This window comes from Dromiciops gliroides, chromosome 1, assembly GCF_019393635.1.
Source record: "Dromiciops gliroides isolate mDroGli1 chromosome 1, mDroGli1.pri, whole genome shotgun sequence".
In the NCBI taxonomy this organism is placed as follows: Eukaryota; Metazoa; Chordata; class Mammalia; order Microbiotheria; family Microbiotheriidae; genus Dromiciops; species Dromiciops gliroides.
In genome coordinates, this window is record NC_057861.1 from 603740413 (window position 1) to 603762903 (window position 22491).

The 22491-nt window shown below is 38.2% G+C and overlaps 1 protein-coding gene across 4 annotated transcripts in view; it reads right to left on the reverse strand.

The window, feature by feature from the left end:
• The window catches only part of NTRK2 (neurotrophic receptor tyrosine kinase 2), a 435747-nt gene that overhangs the window by 314282 nt on the left and 98974 nt on the right, over positions 1 to 22491 (reverse strand). For all 4 annotated transcript variants that reach the window (XM_043987820.1, XM_043987811.1, XM_043987825.1 and 1 more), the window contains exons 9-11: positions 12700 to 12741; positions 9523 to 9623; positions 3089 to 3188 (exon numbers count right to left, since the gene is read on the reverse strand). In XM_043987820.1, coding sequence (XP_043843755.1) covers positions 3089 to 3188; positions 9523 to 9623; positions 12700 to 12741 — 243 coding nt within the window. The remainder of the gene's footprint in view (positions 1 to 3088; positions 3189 to 9522; positions 9624 to 12699; positions 12742 to 22491) is intronic.

Below are 22491 nucleotides of genomic sequence, written 5' to 3' on the forward strand. Positions count from 1 at the left end.
GTTTGGTAACTGAGCCCCAAACCTAAGCTAGAACATCAGTTCAACCACAGATGCATGAGATCTGCTGAATGGGAAATGCACACACACACACACACACACACACACACACACACACACACACACACACTACACCAACCACTATGTTGGCTGCCGTCCCACCAGTGTTAGAGCACCAGCAAAGCATAGCTGTGGCACACAGAGGGGCAGACTGACACCCAGCACAAAAAAGCAACTGTAGTTGTACTGCCTAACTAGTGAAGGAGTCCTATTCAACTTCCCTCTCTCCCAGGGTTTTTAGTGCTCAGGATCAGCAGAAGTGTGAGGGTCTAGTTTCACATCCACAAGCAAGGATTGATCATATTGACCCTACCATTTAATAGATTAGGCTGCAGTAAGCTTGGAGTGGGAAGGAATGGTATGGAAAGCTCAGAGCCATCTGCCAGACCCCAAAACTACCTCCACTCCTCTCCTCTGCACTTCCACTGTGCTGCCTTTCTTGCTGGGCTAACAGCATCCACTCATTAGGAATTACATAAGGTCACTTCGATATTATTCCTTGTGTTCTCCCAACTCTGGGCACTTTCACTGCTTGTCTCCCTTGCTTGGAACCCTCTCCCTCCTCATTACTGCCTCCTGGTTTCCCTTGAGTGCCAGCTAAAATATCACCTTCTAAAGGAAGAATTTCCTGATCCTTTTAATGCTAGTATTTCTCCTGGGTTCCAAACCCTTGGTTGGAAATTTCAGGGAATGAGACCAACTCATACCCGAGGGGGAATAGATACCAAGGATGACCAAGCTGGTCATCTTGCTTCTACAATCCAGTCTTGTTCTATACCATCAATATCCCACTTCAGTAGCTGTCATGTGACTCTGGATTCTCTGGAATCCACATAACTAACTTTAAGGTCACAAGTGTCAAAAAGAGGCATCTTATAAAGACCAAAATATTTACTGACACTGGGGAGGGAGTAGGAAAAGTTCCTTTTCCTTTCCCTCCAACTGATGAGCTATTCTCCTGCCTGAACAGTAACTTCTCATTTTTGCCATTCTCCATACTACCTCTCCTCACAGTAAGGTCACATTCATTCTCACCTTCACTAATTGTGCTATGGTTAAGAAAGAGGCAAGACTCCATCTCATCTAAACTGAATCCTATGAATCATCTAAAGTGGCTGGATAGAAAACAAAACAAAACAAAACAAAAAAGGGGGGGCTGCTAGGTGGCGCAGTGGATAAAGCACCAGCCCTGGATTCAAGAAGACCTGAGTTCAAATCTGACCTCAGACACTTGACAATTACTAGCTGTGTGACCCTGGGCAAGTCACTTAACCCCCACTGCCCCACAAAAAAAACAAAAACAAAAACATAAAGTGGCTGGATAGGGTTTGGCCCTAAGTATAATCCCTTATGCTTTGGGGCACCCATTCAGAGCACTATATGTAAGGGAAAAAAGCATTAGACTTCATCAAGGTCAATGAAGGAAAGCATATTCTTGAATTAAAACTGAAGATACCAAAGTGAACATGGTGAGACCTAAACCCAAAATGTGATCTTACATGACAGGTCCTAAACAATTTAACTCAAGACAAAACTGGGTTTATCCCCCTAGCCTCTCTCTGCCCTTCACCTCCATATTCCCCATCTTTAGGAAGGCAAGTGCCTTTTTCCTTGTCAAAATCTACTCACTAGAAAGGATCACATATCAGTCAATTACTGTAAATTTAAATGAATATATTCCCTTTCTTAGGGTTATTAGCATTTTAAGCCTTGGGTCTAATTAAAGAATAAAATCCTCCACTACCACTACCATTACCACAAAGGGAGTATCATGCATTGGTAAGCAGGTAAAAGAGATTTGAGGTGGGGTAGGAGGCTTTCCCTAAGTACTACCTCATCTACTGCTGGTGAGATTTCAGAAGCTTGGTAAAGAACCCAGAATGGAAGAGCCAAGCTCATGAAAGACACACTTTTCCTATTTCAAAGACTTCATAAGGCATTTCAATGTTATTATTTTAAAATTCCCTTACAAGTTCTCAAAAGATATGAATGATTAAGAAGAATAGTAGTAATTACACTAATACATCACACTAGTCACTATAGACACACATAAATAATTGCTGAGGCCTATATGCAAGCACAGGTAAGAGAATAAATAAATCAAATCACTCTGCATAAATTATCCATTTGCTCCCTCATAAATGGCTACCTATAAGAATACAAAAAGAACAAAAATATCTCATGTATATGATATATAAGTATGAAGTTTAAAACCTGAATCATAATTCCCCAAATGGTTGAGATTCTCTGTTGTTTATGTGACAGTAACCCTTTGATCCAGCTTTTGCTAAAATTCACAATGTCCCCAAAGTCTTAAGATGCTATTTGGAAAGCTCTGCACAGGTTAGCCATCAATTATCAGGTAATCCCTAGCATAGTGCCTGGCATGTACTTGGTGCTTAATAAATGTTTACTTAATTGAATTAATAATTAAATAGTCCCTCCAATAACCATTCTGGCATTTTTTTCTCACTAAAAAAGTCATTTTCATCCAAGAAGTTCCAAAGTAATTACAAAGGCTTTCCCCCCACCCTTTTTCTTTCCAATTCTACTATCCAAATAGCAAGAGCTGGGATCCTTGCAGAAACAACAGGGATAACAGTATCATTGTACAAGGATTGTGGAATCCAACACAGAGAAAAAGACCTTTCCCTGTATATAGCAAGTACTTTCATAAATCGTTCCACTGTGTTTATCTTCATCCTTCTGACCTATGTTTTGAAGCAGGGGAAGACTCAAACACCAGTTGCCTACGTGTTTGTTCAGGACCATACCATAAATACTGCTCAGATGACAAGATATCTGCCTTGTAAATCAATCCTCATTTGAAAAGATGTTTATGCCAAAGAGTCCAGCTGATGTTCTAAAGGCTATGGGATTTTTTTTCTATCATGGCTGGCCTCTAGCTTCCCACTATAGTTTTAGGATCTAGTCTTCTTAACTCCAGCACTCTAGAAATCCTGATTCTTGAACAAGTTACCATCACTCATATTATCCATACCAGAAAGGAAATATATGCAATGCTTCTTACCTTTCATGCCAAACTTGGAGTGTCTTCCAAACTTAAGAATAATCAGCATTATCACCAAACCAGTGCACACCAATGCTGCAATTCCCACTACAACATACACCTAAAGGAAAAAACCCAGAGACAATGAAGAGTTTAGCCAAACGATAACAAAACAATCTACAGCATTAGTTAGCATTTATATAACACTGTATGGTTTATAAAGAGCTTCCCTCTAAATAACCTTATGAGGCAGGCCAAATAATCTGGTTGATCCCCAAGTAAGTTAAAGCTTGTAAAAAAAAAAAAAAAGGCCAACTGTGTGATTTAGGGATAGGAACTGGACCTATAATTACATTGTTATAAGGAAATTCTCAGCTGAGGAAGCTTCTACAACCATTGTTAGTTGGCACTTAATCTCTAATTTGAAGTTTTCTTGCAAACTCTCTAGAGTTGCCTATAGCACTGAGAGATTAAGTCATTTGCCTCCAGTCACACAGATAGTATGTGTCAGAAGTGGGACCTGAACCCAGATTTTCCTCCCTTTGAGGACAGATCTCTATCCATTACACCAATATGAGCAGCTTGAACTTTCAAAGCAGACATGGTTGGGAGAAAAGATAGAACCTTAAACATTCCAGTCCTATCCCAATCAAGGGCTGTTGGAGGAAATCAAATAAATAGAAGCCATGAGTTATTATTGATAAAGGATCTGTTATGTCAGAATCACAAAACTCAGGGTTGGAAAAGATTTCAAAGAGTACATAGCCCCACACCTACACGTATTAGAATCCCCTCCAGTTAGTCAATAACTCAGTCAATAAAAATTATTAAGCATTAGGGGCGGCTAGGTGGCACAGTGGATAGAGCACCGGCCCTGGAGTCAGGAGTACCTGAGTTCAAATCCGGCCTCAGACACTTAACACTTACTAGCTGTGTGACCCTGAGCAAGTCACTTAACCCCAATTGCCTCACTAAAAAAAAAAAAATTATTAAGCATCTATCATGTATGCCAGGCACCATGTTAAGGATGCAAAGAAAGGCAAAGGATAGCCCCTGAACTCAAGGACCTCAGAGTATGATGTATTCTATGACATCTCCAAAAAGTGGTTATTCAACCTGTGCTTTAAAATCTCCAGTGAGTTATTTATTTAATAAGAAAATGAACTAAATGTATAAAAATATTTATAGCATTTCTTTTTGGTATTGGCAGAGAACTGAAACCTAGCGGATAGCCATCGATTGGGAAATGGCTGAACAAATTATGGTATATAAATCTAATAGCATATTATTGTGCTGCAAGAAATAATGAAAAGGATGGCTTTAGAGCAACCTGATGATACTTGTGTGAAGTGAACAGAACAAGGAAAACAATTTACACAACAAAAACAGCCCAGATGCAGGGTAAAATCAACAGAGCCAAGAAAACAATATACACAATGACAACAACCTAAATGGAAAGATCAACCACAAAAACAATCCAAAGCGAAAAATGCAAAATTACAAAGAACAAGCATGGTCCCAGAGAAGAGCTGTGAAAAGACGCTTGCACCCTGCTCTTTTGCAAAGGTGGGAGGTTCCCAAGTGTGGTACATGGCATATATTTTCAAACTTTTTCAATATATGATTGGTTTTGCTGATTTTTTCTCTTCTTCCTCTTTTTCTTTGTTTTCTTTAAATAATAGTATTTGGCTCTCTGTGAAAGGGGATGGAGAGGAGTTCTGGGAGAAATTCTAGTGATTTAAAAAACCCCAAATATATCAATGAAAAAGTATTTTTTAAAATAACAACACTGTAAATGTAAACAACTTGGAAAGATTTAAGAACTCTGATAAAACAATGAACAACCATGATTCTATAGGACAAAGCATGCTACCCACTTCCTGACAGTGAGGTAGGTGCTGGATTTAAGGTGCAAAATGAGATATATGTATTTTTAGAACATGCCCAATGTGGGAATTCCATTTACTTGACTATACCTATTTGTTACAAGGATTTTTTTTTCCAGTGAAGGAGGGAAGGGGAGAGGGAGAGAAAATAGATTTTTGTTCATTGATAAATATAATTTGTTTTTTAGATGAAAGTGTTCAGTGAGGTGTTGTTCCCACCATCTGCCGAAGCAGCTCATTCTGCTCTTGTATAGCTCTCATTGTCAGAAAAGTTTTCCTTACTTTGAATTGAACTCTTTCCCACCCATCCCTAGTGCTACCAGTTATGACCTCAGAGATCAAGCTGAATAAGTTTAATCTCTCTTCCATAGGAGAGCTCTTCAAATGCTAGAATTCTCTTCTCTAGGCTAAACATACCTAATTCTATCAAGTGACTCCCTCCACAGCATGGTTTTGAGGTCCTCACCTTAGTAAGTACATAATCTTTTTCATTGTGACCACAAATGTCAACAACCTGAAGCCACTCCAGTGGTGAAACTCATATGAATTAGCTGGGCTGGTGCTCCATGGATATAAAGTTCATCACCAGGCCCCTTAATCATTAATGTTATTTATTATCACATGGAACTTTGGGCAAATGGGAGCATGACACTCTAAGAACATGAACACATCTTTGGAACACTAAAAATGAATGTCTACATGCCGCAGTGCACAGAAAAGGGCAAAAGAGAAGACACAAATAAAAAGAGCAGACCTGCAATAATTTTGCATGCCTGGAGTGAATGGGGAGGAAGCCTATGAAAACTGCAGAATGAACGCCGATTTATCTGAGCAATTTGGACTGCAAATGACATCCTACAGCCATTCAAGGTTTAAAAAAATGTGCTTGGGAAAGCGGATTACTAATCATTTATTTAATCAAATAACATTTGTCCATGATCTTTGCATTCAGTGATTGTTTTTCAGATTATCTGCAATAGGCAGTAGATCCTAAAGTTTTAGCTGTCTATTTCTTGGCCTTAACATTGACCTACTTCTGAGGAACCTGGGACCCTGGGACTGGGGCTTGCCACAGGCCAACTGATTTACCCAAGGTTACCCAGACTCTTGTCAAGAAGTTAATAATCTACACACAAATGTTTAACTGCATAAGAAAAATTAGATACTTACAGGGACTTCACAATAGATAACATTTATAAAGCAAAGCACATTCTGTCAATTAGAGTAACTACCCTCTAGTTTAACTATTGGATTTGTAAATGCAGTGTTTTGTTTTTTTTTATGTCAAGCTCAAGTAGAACATGCTTATATTTCCTAGCAGGCACAGTCTGATCCCAAGGCAGGGTTTGAAAGTAACTTACTCCTCCAGTATATTCAATAGGATACATACATTGCACCCTCCTATATGTGAGAGGTGACTAGAATTTCCAGTGTTCAACCATTCTAAGTGTCCTGAAAGACTATACAGAGAACTCAGGAGGCATTTATGTACAGAATTTCATCATCATAATAATGACTAGCATTTATATCATTATCACATTTTATCTTCACAACAACCATGTGAGGTCAGTGCTATTATTAATTATCACCATTTTACAGATGAAGAAACTAAGCTGAGAGAGTAAGTGGCTTTCCCATGATCACGCAGCTAATAAGTAAATAAGGCAGGATTTGAATTGAGGCTCTGCTGATTCCAAGTCCCATACTCAATGAAAAAGAAAGAGAGAGAGAGAAAGAAGGAAGGAAAGAAGGATGGATGGATGGATGGATGGAAGGAAAGAAGGAAGGAAGGAAGATACTGATTTGTGTTTCACACTTTGTTTTGGGCTTTCTAGCTCAGAAACTAACTGTTGACCCAGATATTCTGCACTATGAGATATTATTTATGCAGAAGTAATTTGGAGTATACCTCATTACTGAAAAAATCTGTAAAACATTAGCTTCACACCTCCCATGTGTATCTCTAGAGGTCTCAAAGAGAGTCATGAGTATCCAGAATTTCCATAATCAGTGTAGTCTAGGTTATGATACTTCCTAGTAGAGAATAGTTCCAGAATAACTAACTCAACACAGAAAAGGAGTAACTCAAAGATAGATATCAAACCAGGGAAACATTTCTACTGGGAAGCTCCCAAGGATCCTTGATTATTTTTCTGCATTAGTCTCATTGTGAAAGAAGAATCAGAACAAAGGGGAAAAACCTCAAAAAACAAAAACAAAAGCAGAAACAGTCTGGTTCAATCTGCATTCAGAATCTACAATTCTTCTTTCTGGATGTGGAGAACATTTTCCACCATGAGTTCTTTGGAATTGTCTTGGATCATTGTACTGCTGAGAAGAGCTAAGTCTATCACTGCTGATCATCACATAATGTTGCTTTTATTGTGTACAGTGTTCTCCTGGTTCTGCTCACTTCACTCGGCATCAGACCAGCATCAGTCCACGTTTTTCTGAAATCTGCCTGCTCATCATTTATTATAGCAAAATAGTATTCCATTACATTCATATACCACCACTTTTCAGCCATTCCCCAGTTGATGGGCATTCCCTCAATTTCCAATTCTTTGCCACCACAAAGAGAGCTGTTAGAAATATTTTTGTACCTGTAGGTACTTTTTTCCCTTTTGTATGATCTCTTTGGGATACAGACCTGGTAGTTATCCATGACTTTGATGAAGGAAAAGATACCATTCTTATCAAGTTCATAGATTACATGAAGTTGAGAGGAACAGCTTTTAACTAACAGAATCTGGATCAAAAATATCTCAGGAATTGCTTTTACATGTAATTGGAAAATATTTTAAAAAAGAAAAAATATTCCAGCAGACTTAGAATGACAATCCTAATCATTTAAAAGTGTCTCCCCTCCCCCCTTTTTGGGGAATGGATCTATGATTTCAGTGATAAAGAGGTCCTCCAATGATTAAAATTCCTCTCCTCTGAAACCTAGAGAGAGCTGCCTTTAAGAACTGAAGTGACTTGGCCAGGATCATGCAACTAGCTAGAGTGCACCCCAAGAGGGTCTTGAATCCAGGTTTTCCTGACTCCAAAACCAGCTTTCTCTCCACCATGGTTGACTGTATACATGACGAACAAAGTAATTTAACAGTGACAAATGGAAGTTCTGCCTTTGTCAGACCATATCTGGAGCACTGTGTTCAGTCCCAGGGCCACATGTTAGTCAAGTCAAATGAAATCACATGGGCCGGGCCCTGTGCTAAGTGTTGGAAGGACACTGATAAGCTGGAGCACATCCAATGGAGGGGACAAGGAGAGTGAATTAATTCAAGGACCCAAGTATTTTAGCTGGTAGATGAGAAGTCTTGAGGATGAACAAGAGAGCATGCTTCAACTATTTGAAGGGTCCCATAGGGAAACAAGGTTAGACTTGTTCAGCTTGGCCCAAGAAGGCAGATGTAGGAACTGTGGGTGGAAGTCTCGGAAAGGCTTCAAATTTGGAAATTTCTTAAGGGCAGGGAATCTTGGTATTCCCAGCATTTCGTAATATGCCTTGCACAGAGGAGGTACTTATCATGACTTGGTTGAGTTTACACGAGGAATTGCTTCCTGATAATCAGAGCCATCCAAAGTGAAATGGTGTACCATACAAACAAGTGTGTTCTCTGGGACCAGCAGTCTCCAAGCACAGGTTGTTGAATACAGTTATCCCTTCCACATCGCCTGGCTTAGGGTTGAAGCAATGCCGCCCCCCCCCCAAGATCTGGAAAATCTGCATAAAATTGTCCCTCTCTTCATACCAGAGAAGAAGTCTGATTTTTTTTTTCTTTTTCTTTATGGAGAGTTTATGGTACCTTATTGTAAAATTTGGGTTGTCATAAACTCTGTGTCATCTTCTGGACTTTGGGTGTCATATGCAGTTTCCACAAAACTACCCCCAAATTCCCATTTAATTTCTTTCTTTTTTTGTAGGGCAATGAGGGTTAAGTGACTTGCCCAGGGTCACACAGCCAGTAAGTGTCAAGTGTCTGAGGCTGGATTTGAGCTCAGCTCCTCCTAAATCCACTGAGCCACCTAGCTGCCCCTCCCCCCATTTAATTTCTTATGCCAACTCGAAATATAGTGAAACCAAAACAGGAAAAGTCACAATGTGGAAGGGATAACTATACTTACCAAGGATGTGGTAGAGATGATTCTTGTTCAAATATGGGTTTGGCCCAATATCTGAATAAACCACCAGGAATAAACACACGGAACCTTTCATTTCATAAACTTGGAAACAGAGTGCTTAGGAAGATTACCCAAGGTCACACAGCTAGTAAGCTGTAGAGATGAGATCTTCCCGAATCTAAGTCTAACACTTAATCGATGACACCACAAATTCCTCTATCTTACTTTCTTTAAACTTGTATTATTTTCTTTGGAAATCAGTTGTTTCCCCCTCAATCGTTAAAGCAGTTGAAAACATGTATACACTCATGCATCAGAAGGAAAAAAGAAAGAAAAGCTTTCCTGTCCTGGTGTGGATGTAATAATTGAATATGCATCACTGTCCTATTCAGTCAGTAAGTCTACATAGTCCCAAACCAGGAAACTTCTATTTAAACTCACCGTGATACTATCTTCATTTTCTCTGTTGGAAACATCTGTTGAAGTGATTGGATTACTTTTATTTGTAGTATCTCCAATATCATTGGGTGTGGTCTCATAATCTTAAAATAGAGAGAAAGAGAGAGTGAGAGGGAGGGAGAAACAAGGATGATTTTGTCTTTATTCTGCCAATAACCACAAAGCTTTAAGCCTTCAGTGAAACAAAAAGCACAGCTAAAATACATGACAGTTTTCTGAGAACGAATATTCTCTTTGTAGCAGAAGCATTGTTAAGCTTACTAAATAAATCCAGTGTAATGTTGGGCTCACACAAAGCCAAAAATTTTATTCATTCCAGGCCTTTTTATCAGTTTTTTTTTTATGAGTCAAGTTCAAGTTGATTTTTTTTCCCTTGTGCATAATAAGATAACCTTGGCTATTAACTCATTACACAAAATAAAGGCTAAAGAAAAGGCTATAGTGAACAATAGGACCATTGAATTTTTGTGTTTTCATGGGTCTTAAGGATCATCTAATTGAGTGGCCTCATTTTATGGATGAGGAAACTGAGGCTCAGGGAGTGATTTGACTAATGTCCCACAAGACCTAATTGATAGCTTGAACTATAATAAACCCACCTCCAAACTCCAAGCCTTGGGAGAAGGAGGCTTGGGGGATGGGGGAAGGAGGGGAAAGGGAGGTTTAAGGAAGTGAGAACTGGTAAGATAGAAAAACTCCAAATGAAATCATTAAGATTTGTTATTAACCTAAAGATATATTCCTACTTTTCAAAGGTCTAAGTTGTCAATCTTGAGGTTTCTGAATTACCTGAGGGAAGGAAAATTATACCAATATGTTAATACATTTTATGGAAATAATTGACTGTCCTATATCTCAAATGCACCTTCAACTTAAATATTAAGTCAAGGCATTATCTTGTCCTTGGTCTACTAGTAGCTGCTTCCTTCTTCAGTAATATAAATAACAAAGGAAATATTCAGGAACTCTATCATGGGAGGGGGGAGAAATGTTTGTCAAGGTTTGGTTTTGTTTTTAGTAAATATCCTTTTATCAGTACATAGGTGAAATGCCTTTGATCAAGATTGAACAAACTACAAAGAAAACTGCTCTGGCAAAATCCTAAGGAAAACATTCCTAGATTTTATTGTCTGAATTGGCTCTATAATGGAATATAGTTTGGTCTTAGCATAGTTTTCTTTAGAATTTAAATATAATCCATAAGGGAAAACACTGTTTTCTGGAATTATAGATGTAAAAATTACATAGAATTATGGAATATTCTAGAATTATAATATGCTGAGTCCTAGACTTTGAGAAGATCTTATCCAAGCCTTTGCCCACCTCTTCATTTTACCTATGAGGAAACTTAAAACTTGAAGGGTCAAGCAGTTTGCCTGAAATTACAAAGAGGCAGGACAAGAACCCTATGTTGAGTTCAAGGCTTTTCCCACTGCACTACCCTGTCTCTTTGGTTTAGTCCTGTCAGATCATGTTTAATTATGCAAAGAATTATCCTCATCCAAGGCATCTTTATGGTCTTAAGACCCAATAATTTTCCTCATCAAATTTAAGACATTATTGTTATACTCCCTCCCCCTATTACCAACAGCTCACTGGATCTAGATCATGGGAGGCTTAAGCATGCCAAGAGTAAACCAACAGCTTCCAGAACATGGCATTCTGACCCAAAGAGCAACTGAAAAAAATACATTCTGGGGCCAAGATGGTGATTTTTTTAAAAAGAAAGATTTTAAGTTCCTGGAAAAGAAACCAGCAACATGATTCAGAAATATAAAAGAAATACTTAGGTCATAATTTGCAGATTTTTCCCAATCCCCCACCTCCCTTAATTTTTTTTTAGAGAGTTGAACTCTAAACTATTCCAGGATCTTAAAAACCATACACACACACACACACTATATATATCTATATATATAGATATATATAGATATGTATGTGTGTGTATGTATGTATGTATTTATATGTATGTATATATACACATATATACATACATATATATACACACATATACACACACACATACACACACATATATATATATACACACGCAGTGATATATGTGTATATAAGTAGATAGATTTACACGTATATGTACACACAATTCACATCACAAAGCAAGACGTGCAGAAAATCATCCAAAACACCCCCATAATACTACTGATCCCTCTTTTAAAAGGGAAGCAGAGAGGGAAAAATGACTGCCTGAACAAATTCAAAACAGGTGAAAGTAACATGATTCCCAAGTGAAAAAAGCTTCAGTTGGGTAACATATACAGTAATGACACAAAACAACGTTTTAAGCATCTTTGTCAACTGTCAAATTTTGAAACAACTCCTCCCAGCAATCCATCCCATTAAGCTTCATCCCATCCCAGAATGCAGGGGTGGTTTGGAAACCTGTTAAAAATGAGCTTTCACACTCAGGAAAAATACAACCCTTGTCCTCAATTGCAATATCAAATTTCAATAGAGTTCTTCTCTGTTTTGTCCTAAACTTATTTTCTTCAATGGACTTTTCTCTGTGTCTTTTAAAAAAAAAAACTAACAATAATTAAAAAATAGGATCTGTGTCCTCTTGCTGAGACTTAATTAATGTTCTATGGTGGCCCCAAATGGCCAAAAGGCATTTATAGGATTTTTGGAGCTGGAAAGAAGCTTAAAGATCATTTAGCCAACCCCTTCATTTTACCGATTTTTTTGTACTTGCATTCTCAGGGACTAGCACAGTGCCTGACACCTAGGAGGAACTTAATAAATACTTGTTCATTGATTGATTAATAAGGAAACTGAGGACCCAAAAGGATAATGACTTGCACAAGATCACACAGCCATGTTGAAAGAACAGGAGTTAGAATGAAGTGCTGGAACCCAGCACTTCTAATTCCTTATAAAGTATTCTTTCTACTATACAACACTAATTTATGATTTCTAAAAATAGAAGTAGAAGGGGGAAGCACCCTTTGCATGCTTTTAAACTTGAAATAAAATAACATAAAAATGGGTCATCAATATTGAATACTATCAAAACATTACTTTAAAAATCATATTGCAATTGGGCTGTATGTTTAACTGAGTGAAATAGTTCATCTTTTAGTTTGACAGATTTCATTTTAATCATACATGTTCTGCAAAAAAAAATTTCAGAAAAGAAAATACCATAGCCACCATAAAGGTCAATATCGTAATTTGAGTCTGTACCTAAACAGCAAAACAAAAGAAAAAGAAAAGAAAAGTTTGTAAATACACATTTTGGAGTTACAAGGTTGCTAGTCTTTACTGGTCCTCTAACATTCAAAACAGACTAATTACGTTTCTCAGCCTATATTCACTGATACTGTTTTGCAAGAGATGCCGACATTAGCTATCATTGCATCACGTTAAAGTTCTATCCAAAAGAACAAAGGTATCATTTATTTCTGGTGGGAATTTGGAGACATATTGGAAATTTAAAATATAGGCAATAAAAAATAATCTGTTCTTTCTATACCATAGTTATTCTAATTGCAATTATAATTTTACTTGTTATTTCAGCCCTCCTTTTCCAAATACAAAAAGCAATTGTCTGGTTCCCTTTACTTATCCCTGTGGAAGGGTTTTGTTGTTCTTTTTAACCAAATTTTATTCAGTTACATACACAGGTATGTGATTAATACCTAACAATGTAGCCTTGAACATATAACCACAATAAGAATATACATTTTCTCTGTGCTTTAGCTTCATTGTGGTTCCCCAGACTGAATGAATTCCATTTGTCAAACCCTGAGACTAAAAGAATTCAAATCCAGGAAATTAACACAGATTTATGGATATTATTTATGTAGGAAAAGTAATTATAAATAAGCATTTTCTGGGAAGGAATGCCTCTATTAAAGTGATCCTCTGATGTCCTAACTTGGCATGGAAGAGACCCTGGCTTTTATGCCAACAGGGCATAGTCTCTGATAGGTCCCATGAGCTTGGAATACAGGCTTTACGATGGATGCTGTATGAGAAGCAATCCTCAGGAAAGGAATATATACATATATACATACACATATATATATACACACATACATATATATATACACACACATACATATATATACACACATACATACACATACATATATATAAATAGATATATATGTATGTATATGTGTATGTGTGTGTATATATATATATATATATATTTATTTATTTATAGTTATAGTTGTGGGGCAATGAGGGTTAAGTGACTTGCCCAGGGTCACACAGCTAGTAAGTGTCAAGTGTCTGAGACCAGATTTGAATTCATGTCCTTCTGAACGCAGGGCTGGTGCTTTATCCACTGCGCCACCTAGCTGCCCTGGGAAAGGAATATTTTCAGCCATAACAAATCCCATATACTGCTAACTACAAGGTGTAAGGGTTTCAAGCTGTATCATAGATGGAGAATCCACACCCCTGAAATCATGAAACCTTAAAAGACTTATGTAGAAGAAAAGGAGTTTCAAAATACTAACAATGGTAAGAGATCATCAGCTTGATTTGTTGTTTTAATTTATTTTTGTTCCTCCTTTAAAAATATCACAGGGTTTGGAGAATTGCATTTTAAGGTGTGATCATGGGATCATAGGAAGAGATTAATTTTTTTCCACAATAACAACAGGTTATTGTAGCATTTGTGATCTATTCTCTAGCTAGAGGTATATGGAAACCTTTGCAGAAATGTTTAACATGGAAATGATGGGGAAATGTTTTTGAAGCAAACTAAAAAAGCAAAGCTTACAAATTGATTCTTAAAAATCTTAAATTCTCAGAAATCAATCATACTGGCTCTTCATATAGGACAAATAGATACTATTTTTCAAATCAAATTATGACCAAGGTCTCATTCCTATATATTTATTCTGCAGGAGGAAGAAAATTGTTAGAACACAAATCAAATTGAAGAGTTAAAAAACTTAGAATGTTTATCCAATCTTTCAACAACATAAGAAGTTCTGTTTAGGGAACTACTTGAGGAAATAATTGTGTGCTTAAATTCTTAATAAGTTTAATTACCGCACATTCAGTTAATCAGTCAATCAGTTGACAATGATTAAGTCCCTACTCTCTCTACTAGGTACGGTGCTAAGTGCTGGGGATACAAACATAAAAGTGAGACAGTCCTTCCCTCAAGAAGCTTACATATCAGGGAATGGTGGCTATGAAAGGGAGCCTTGGTCTGTGCAGTCACAGATGGAGGAAACAAAGTTTGAATGAACTTTGGAGCCATGTGATTCAGGAAAATTTCATCATAAATGGAGCTAGGAGAGGAATGGTATTCTCGTAGTCTTACAAAGTGTATCTGGGCTTTAGTTCACATGTATTGCTATGGAGATTTAGTCAGCATTGGATGGTCATAGGGAACTTTCCAACATCCTTCATGCCTCCCCACCCTGTTGGCATGAAGAAAGGAGGATATGTGGAATGAACCCATGGCATATTTCCCCTTGGCCCCGCCGCTATTCCTGCTCATTTCTGATACTGCCAGTACTTAGAAGACATCGCTCAGAAAAGTCCCCTCCCCCACCCCTGGCAATGGTCTAGCATCATAGAAATTGATTCAACTTGCTGAGAAAAAAATTATCAAACCCTGATGTAATCAGTCTTCACTCTAGTCAGAAACCAATCAACTTCTACAAATTAAATGGTTTCTGATAAATCTTAGATAATACTACTATGAAGATTCAGGGATGGTTTTAAGTCACATTTAAACTATAAATACCATATAAGTTTATTTTGGTCTTGTCAGACTAAAACAGCACCAAAAATAAACATATTTCCCAAACAGCACCCAGAGAAGAATGTCAGGAGTGGAAATTCTGTCCTAGCAAGTGTCATTTAAGGAAAATAAGAGGGAATTTTGAGATATAGACTTTAAAACAGACATTAGCCTTTAGTTTTGCAATATAATTCACTGTTTCTCCTATTTTTGTTATTAATTTTTCTTTCAAAGTATGTCCTTTGCTAGTGCTATGAATAATCTCTAAATGCAAGTCTCGCCTACCATAAAGACTTCAGGATAATGAAGCCATATCTATACTTTCTGAGAGGCACTCTATTTTCTAACTCAGTTTTTCTAGATCCATGAAAACTACTGTCACTTCACTTTCTTGGCAATGGCATCTAAATTTAGCACAAAATTATGAAATTGGAAGAAAGCGGCTAGAACATGGTACTTTCCCCTCTCCCTAGCGCACTCACTGTGCTAAGTCTGGCAAAGACAGACTCATCCCTTAAAAAGGAAACACTTGTCACTGTTCTGAAGTCTTAGGGCATCTGCCACATTGCGGGTAAGATCTTTGGAGATGGAGCTTATGAGAACAATGTTACTGTGACTCGGGCAGGCCATCAGATTTGTCAAATCCAGTAGTTTGCCTCCAGCAAGAGCTAAATCAAATGAAACCTTCAGTTATATTTACTTTGTAAGGCTTACAACACCATCACCATCATTCTCTTTGAGGCTCATATTGATAAAAAGTCTCTATTATCATCTCATAGTAATTCTGTTTGTTTTTAAAAATTCAGTTGCAGTATTCAACTAGATGACATCCTGTCCAACTTACTTTTTACTGGATTCAAATTCAATGACCCTTAACTTATGGTACAATAAAATGAATAATTTACTATATTAGTAAATTTGACAATCAGGTCAGCAACATATGCAAGAACTAGAAAAAAACCTAATGATTTGCTAAGTTTTTTTTTTTCAGGAAACCCACAAGGATTTGTACGAGCCCCATAAATAGTAATGAAGAAGCATTGAGAATATCTAAATGAGTATGGGGATGAAGGGAGAGAATCCCATAAAGAGAGAGGAAAGGAGAGAATTAGGACTGGGGAATAGACTTCTATTACTCTCATATGAATAAAATATGGTACTCCGAAAAAGTAGGTTGGCTACTCATCTCAAGTGTGAAAGTTCAGTCTCTGGCAACTGAAGCTAATGCACAGTAGTTTTTTGTTGTTGTTGTTGTTGTCGTTGTTTTTGGTTTTTTGTTGTTGTTGTTTGTTTTTGGCAGGGTGATGAGGGTTTAAGTGACTTGCCCAGGGTCATACAGCTAGTAAGTGTCAAGTGTCTGAGGCCAGATTTGAACTCAGGTACTCCTGAATCCAAGGTCAGTGCTTTATCCACTGTGCCACCTAGCTGCCCCCGCACAGTAGTTTTGATTAATACAACTCTAAAGATTTGCAGTAGGATGATAGACTTAGGGCTGGAAGCGACCTCAGAATTGGTCTGGTCCAACCTTCACGTTTTACAGATGACAAAGTTGAGGCACAGAGATTAAGTGAGTTGACTGAGATCCCACTGCTGGTAAATGGAAGATTTGAACCATGGTCCTCTGAAGGAAAATATGATAATTTGGTAGTTCCATTAGCCCACTGAAGGGATCCCGTGAAAATCACCCCAAAATTCAAGAAAGAGGTAACAGGACCAAGTGAGCTCTAATGCCTACATTGAGTGTAAGTGTAGAAGCTACTCTACTTGTAAACAATTATTCTTTTTTTTAATGTAATTTTTGGGGGTGGGTGGGGCAATGAGGGTTAAGTGACTTGCCCAGGGTCATGATTCAGTTCAGACTGTTACAGGACTGGCTTTATTTCTTATTCTTGACCTTCTGATGGAAGAACTAACATTAACACTGGCAAAGGGGTGGAGGAGGAAGGTAGAATGCAGGCGCATGTAGCTATCCTGTAACTTTCACTGGCACCCTTAATTATATTGTTTAACACCTCCAAGAGACCTCTTGGACATTTAGGCTCTTGACATGCTTAGGACACACTTTAGCTGTCTGACCCTCAGCAAATTACTTAACCTCTCCATACTCTAGGCATTTCTCTAATACTCTAAGTTGTGGAGAAGATGCCAACTTTCACTGGTGAAGAACCTTCTTCAATGGGAGCTTCTGCCTTCCATGAAAACATAGGTCCAATTCTAATCCCCACCCCTAAAACTGAGGCACCCACAATTCAGTCCTAAATTCAACTTGACTTAACAAAATATTAAGCACCATTGTCTGTAAAGATACAGCAAACCTAGGGTTCTAGGGATGAGGTGAACTCAGCTACCACCATCTTAATTCCAAACTAAATAAATGATATAGGAAAAATTTAAGAAATCCATGGAACTATTTACTTGAGCTCTTTTTATTACCCTAGCCAAGACCTTTCAATTCTTCTTTGTCTTATGAATAAGCTTTATACCTGGAAAACTCCTGGATTTAAAAGAAAAACATATTTGTAAGATGAAAACAATAATATTTTTGGAAGAGAGATGGCATGACACAGGGATGTATTTTCCATTCTATTGCCAAGGCATTAGTCCAAACAAGAAAGCCAAACAATATATAACTAAAAGAAACATCTGTTTTCTTCTTTATGCTCTTAGTCTACTTCAAATATCCCCCAAATCTCTTTCATTTAGATTCAGATTTCGTTTAGTAGAATTAAAAAAAAAACTTTTAAAAAAATCCATGATAAAACAACAGAACTATAAATCAACAATGAATTGTTCTTTTCAACTATCCCTTCATTTTTCTATGAAAATGTTCAATAAGGCACAAATTTGAAGCTTTTCATTTCTGCAAAATTGGGGAGTTGAACTATATGACCTCTAAGGTCCCTTCTCATCTCCAAATTCATGTTTCTATAATCTAGATTTTTGCTTTTGCTCCTCCTCTTCCTCATCCCCCTCCTCCCTCCCCCCTCCCCCTCTCTTTCTCTTTGTCTCTCTGTCTCTCTGTCACTCTCTCTGTCTGTCTCTCTGTCTCTGTCTCTGTGTCTCCATCTCCCCTCTCTGTATCTCTCTTTCCTTTCCATCTCAGTCTCTGTGTGTTTCTCTGACTGTCTCACAGCAGACTTGTGATTTCACAGACACAGGGCATTCTCTCTACCAGCATAAATCAGCACCTGCTCCACAACTGAATCTCAGAAAGTTGCCTTCGGGGCAGCTAGGTGGCACAGTGTATAAAACATTGGCCCTGGATTCAAGAGGACCTGAGTTCAAATCCAGCCTCAGATACTTTGACACTTACTAGCTACATGACCTTGGGCAACTCACTTAGCCCTCATTGCCCCAGAAAAAAAAGAAAGAAAAAAAAAAGAAGAAAGTTGCCTAGGACAATGAGATGTTTAGAACCTTGTCCAGTGTTAGAAAGCCATTATTCCTCAGAGTTAAAACTTCTGGACTTGCATGCTAAGCCCCACTTTCACTATACTCTCTTCCTCCCTTCCTCAATAGAACCGTCTTTTAGTAAAAGATTAAGCACCAGGGCTGGGGATTCAGGTCACCTGGGTTTCATGCATAGTTCTACCACTCGTTTGCTTTGTAGCACTGGGAGAGTCAATTAACTTTTCCTACATCAAATGACTCTTCCAAAAGACAGATAAAATAATAGCATTCTCTTTGCCAACTTCACAGGAGCTTTCTGAAGCATAATTAATTAACATTAGTGCTCCTGGGACACAAAAAGCTATTTAAGTATAAATCTTAATTATCATAATTATTATAAATCTAAGTCCTAACCATACTCTTTAGGACATACTCAGGTATTTAAAGCAGAGATGCAGACTGAACTGGTTGCTTCTCCTGTGACACACATCTTGCTCTGGTGTCATGAAAGAAGAGCAAGCAAAAGCCTGAAAGAGACATTAGGTGGGCTTTACATTTTCATAATCCTCATATTTGGGAAAACTGAGAAGGACTATCCCTTTCAGAAATCACATGCCATTTTCTTCTGCAAATCTTTAATGCAATCCTGTTAAATTATGTATTTTACTTGTCTGTTTATATCTGATGTGTTAACTCAGCTGTAAACTCTAGGAAGGCAAGGATTGCATTTAATTTAAATGGACTATTTCATAGGATCATAGACTTAGAGCAAGAAGGGTCCTTAGAGGTGAATGAATCCAGTCCCTTGTTTTGCAGTTGAGGGAGGGATCTGAGGCACAAAGAACTTAAGAGACCTGTGCAGAGTGATACAGCTAATTAGTGTTTGGGATGGAATTTGAACTCAGGTCTTCCTGATTCCAAGTCCTATGCTCTATACACTACTACCTCTTATACTCAGAATAGACTTCAGATCGTATTTGCACCAGACCTGCTATTTCTTTGTATAGGAAACTGCTTCCTTTAGCAATGCAGTCTGAATGAAAACAGAGAGGGTTACCCAGGCTCAGAGAGCCAGCAGGTATCAAATGCCTTTGACCTGAGTCAGGATCCTCTGATTCCAAGGCTTGCTCTCTATCCAGGATACCATAGAGTCTTGACAATAACAAGTTCATCATAAATTAGAACTAAACTGAATGGAAATACTGAATAATGCTCTGTGGACAGAAATAACAACAATAATAAATTTTGTATGGTTCTTTGAGGTTTACAAAGTACTTTACATATATTATTGAATCAATTAGCTTCTTCATAAATGTTTGTTGAATGAATAAACTTGGTTTCTTGGAACTGTGTGCACTGATTGTGCTCTGCAGGATCAAATATAAATGATATAGTAAGCACTGGTTTATCCAAAGGTCCATGTCATTACCTTAATAAAATGTCTTCTATGCTAATCCAATTCAAGAAGCATTCATTAAGTACTTGCAATATGCTGGGCACTGTGCTAGGCTCTAGGGATACAAAGACAAACTGAAAGCCAGTCCCTGCCCTCAAGAAGTTTGCACCTGACATTTTGGGAGTAGAAAAGGGGTCATATAGGGAAGGATGTTTCCTGACATTTACAGGGTTTTCCCCACTTATGTACAAAAATTTGGCAAAAAGAAATTACTATTAGGGAACAAACATAAAGTCAAAGTCATACCACTTCCAATTTATTTTAATATGTTCTTACATTCTTACAGTGTCATTCAAAGGAGCATTGTTGTTCAGTCATTTCAGTTATGTTGGATTCTTGGTGATCCCATTTGGGGTTTTCTTGGCAAAGATACTGGAGTAGTTTGCCATTTCCTTCTCCTGCTCATTCTACCGATGAGGAAACTGAGGCAAATGGGATTAAGTGACTGGCCCAGGGTCACAAAGCTAATAAGTATCTGAGGCCAGAATTGAACTCAGGTCTTACTGACTCTAGGCCTAAGCTGTATACTCTGTACCACCTCGATGCTCCAAAGTCTCATAGGGTCATAGATTTGGAACTAGAAGTGACCTCAGAGAAAATTTAGTTCAATCCCTTCATTTTACAGATGAGGAAACTGTGTGCCAGCAAGATTAATTAACTTGTTCAAATAAATACAGGTAACAAGTCTCAAAAGGGGGATTTGAACATCTGTCCTAAGACTTTCCCTGACTAAATGGGATAGATTTTTATCCTACTTTATTAAAGGCTAGAAAATGTAACGCCTTAAACAAGGATGCATTACGATGGGCCCCCTATTTAGACTGGTTTAAGTCCTGAAGTCTTCCATCATTACCTGTAAATCATCTTCCTGTTCACTTTTATGGAAACTTTTAACCTTCAAGAAATGTCACAGCTAGCACCCTTTGACCAGAGAAGCCTGCCACATATCCCTCGACAATCTCACAGAGTCTAAATCTGATGCTCACCATCTCCATTAATTTCTATTTCAAAGAGATATGAACAATCTCACTGACTATATCTTCTAGTTATCAGTCATGCACAGTTTCATATTCACCAAAGTGCTTTTAACATTTGTAGGATTAAATTCCAACTGTAGCTATACCTTGGATCAATTTCATCTTGGATAAGTTTTTTTTTCTTAATTTTTTTTTGCCTGTAAGCTAAATAAGATACATCACAACCTCAGAAGCAACCCCAAATAACCTATGCTTTTTTGCACCTGCAGCTGCATTTTCTACTTGTCATCTACTAGAGTCCACAAGCTGAAGAATTCAGCTTAAAGAATTAAGCACATACATTCTTGCTTCCACCTGCCTAAAGCACCTCTATCCTGTGTTCTCCCTCTCTCTCTCTCTCTCTCTCTCTGTCTCTCTTTCCATCTCTCTCTCTCTCTGTCTCTCTCCTCTCTCTCCCTCCCTCCCTCCCTCTCATTCTCTCTCCCTCTCTCTCTTCCTCCATCACTTCCTTCATCTATTTCTTCTCTCTTCTTCTCTCCTCTTCTCTTCTTCTCTCTCCCTCCCTTCCCCCTACTCCTGCTTTCTCCCTTCTACCTCCCTTGTCCCCCTCTGTCTCCCCCATCTCTTCCCCTCACCCTCTTACTTCCCCCTCTCCCTTTAAGCCTCCATCCCATTTTCATCTCCCACTCCTCCTCCCCCTCCCCCTTTCCCTTTCCCCCTTAATATCCTCAGATACATTTAAAACTCAATAAACAGCTCTGGGGCGATGATGCTGTCTTGAATGGCATCTAACAAGTTCTGACAATGAATCAAGTCAAAGAGAGAGAGAGAACCAACAGAAACAGAAGGTTGGTGAAGTCAATGAACTGGGTCTGTAATACATTGCTATCATTTCCAACATGGCATTTTCTCAGTAATACAAAAAAATTTAATATCCATATTCCCAGCATTCAAATGTCCAGGATGAGTATCTCTGTCTTGTGGGTATATAGTAATTACAAGCCAAGAGCTTTGCTTTTTTAACTCTAGCTATTACATGGCTATTCTTCCTTGGGGTAAGAAAGGAGCCAGCCACAAGGACCCAGACATGCAAGATCTCCTCCAGTCTTTCTAGGTAGCATCAAGTGCGGCTCTGTGTTAGCGGCTTAGGTAGAAGGAGTGGAACCCCCAGAGGACCCACTCCAGCTCCTTCCTTTCCTGTGGATATGCTCCTTCTTTTTCTTCCTAATCAATGGCTCTGGGACAAAGTCAGACTCTCAGTGAGACAAGACCAGGTAAGCAATGCTGGGTAAATCATCAAATGGCTATTGTGGAGGGAGAGAAGCGCTGTGCTAGAGAGGTTGTCTATGATTTAGAACCTCCATTCTGAGCACGATAGGCTGACAAGGCCCCCTCACCCA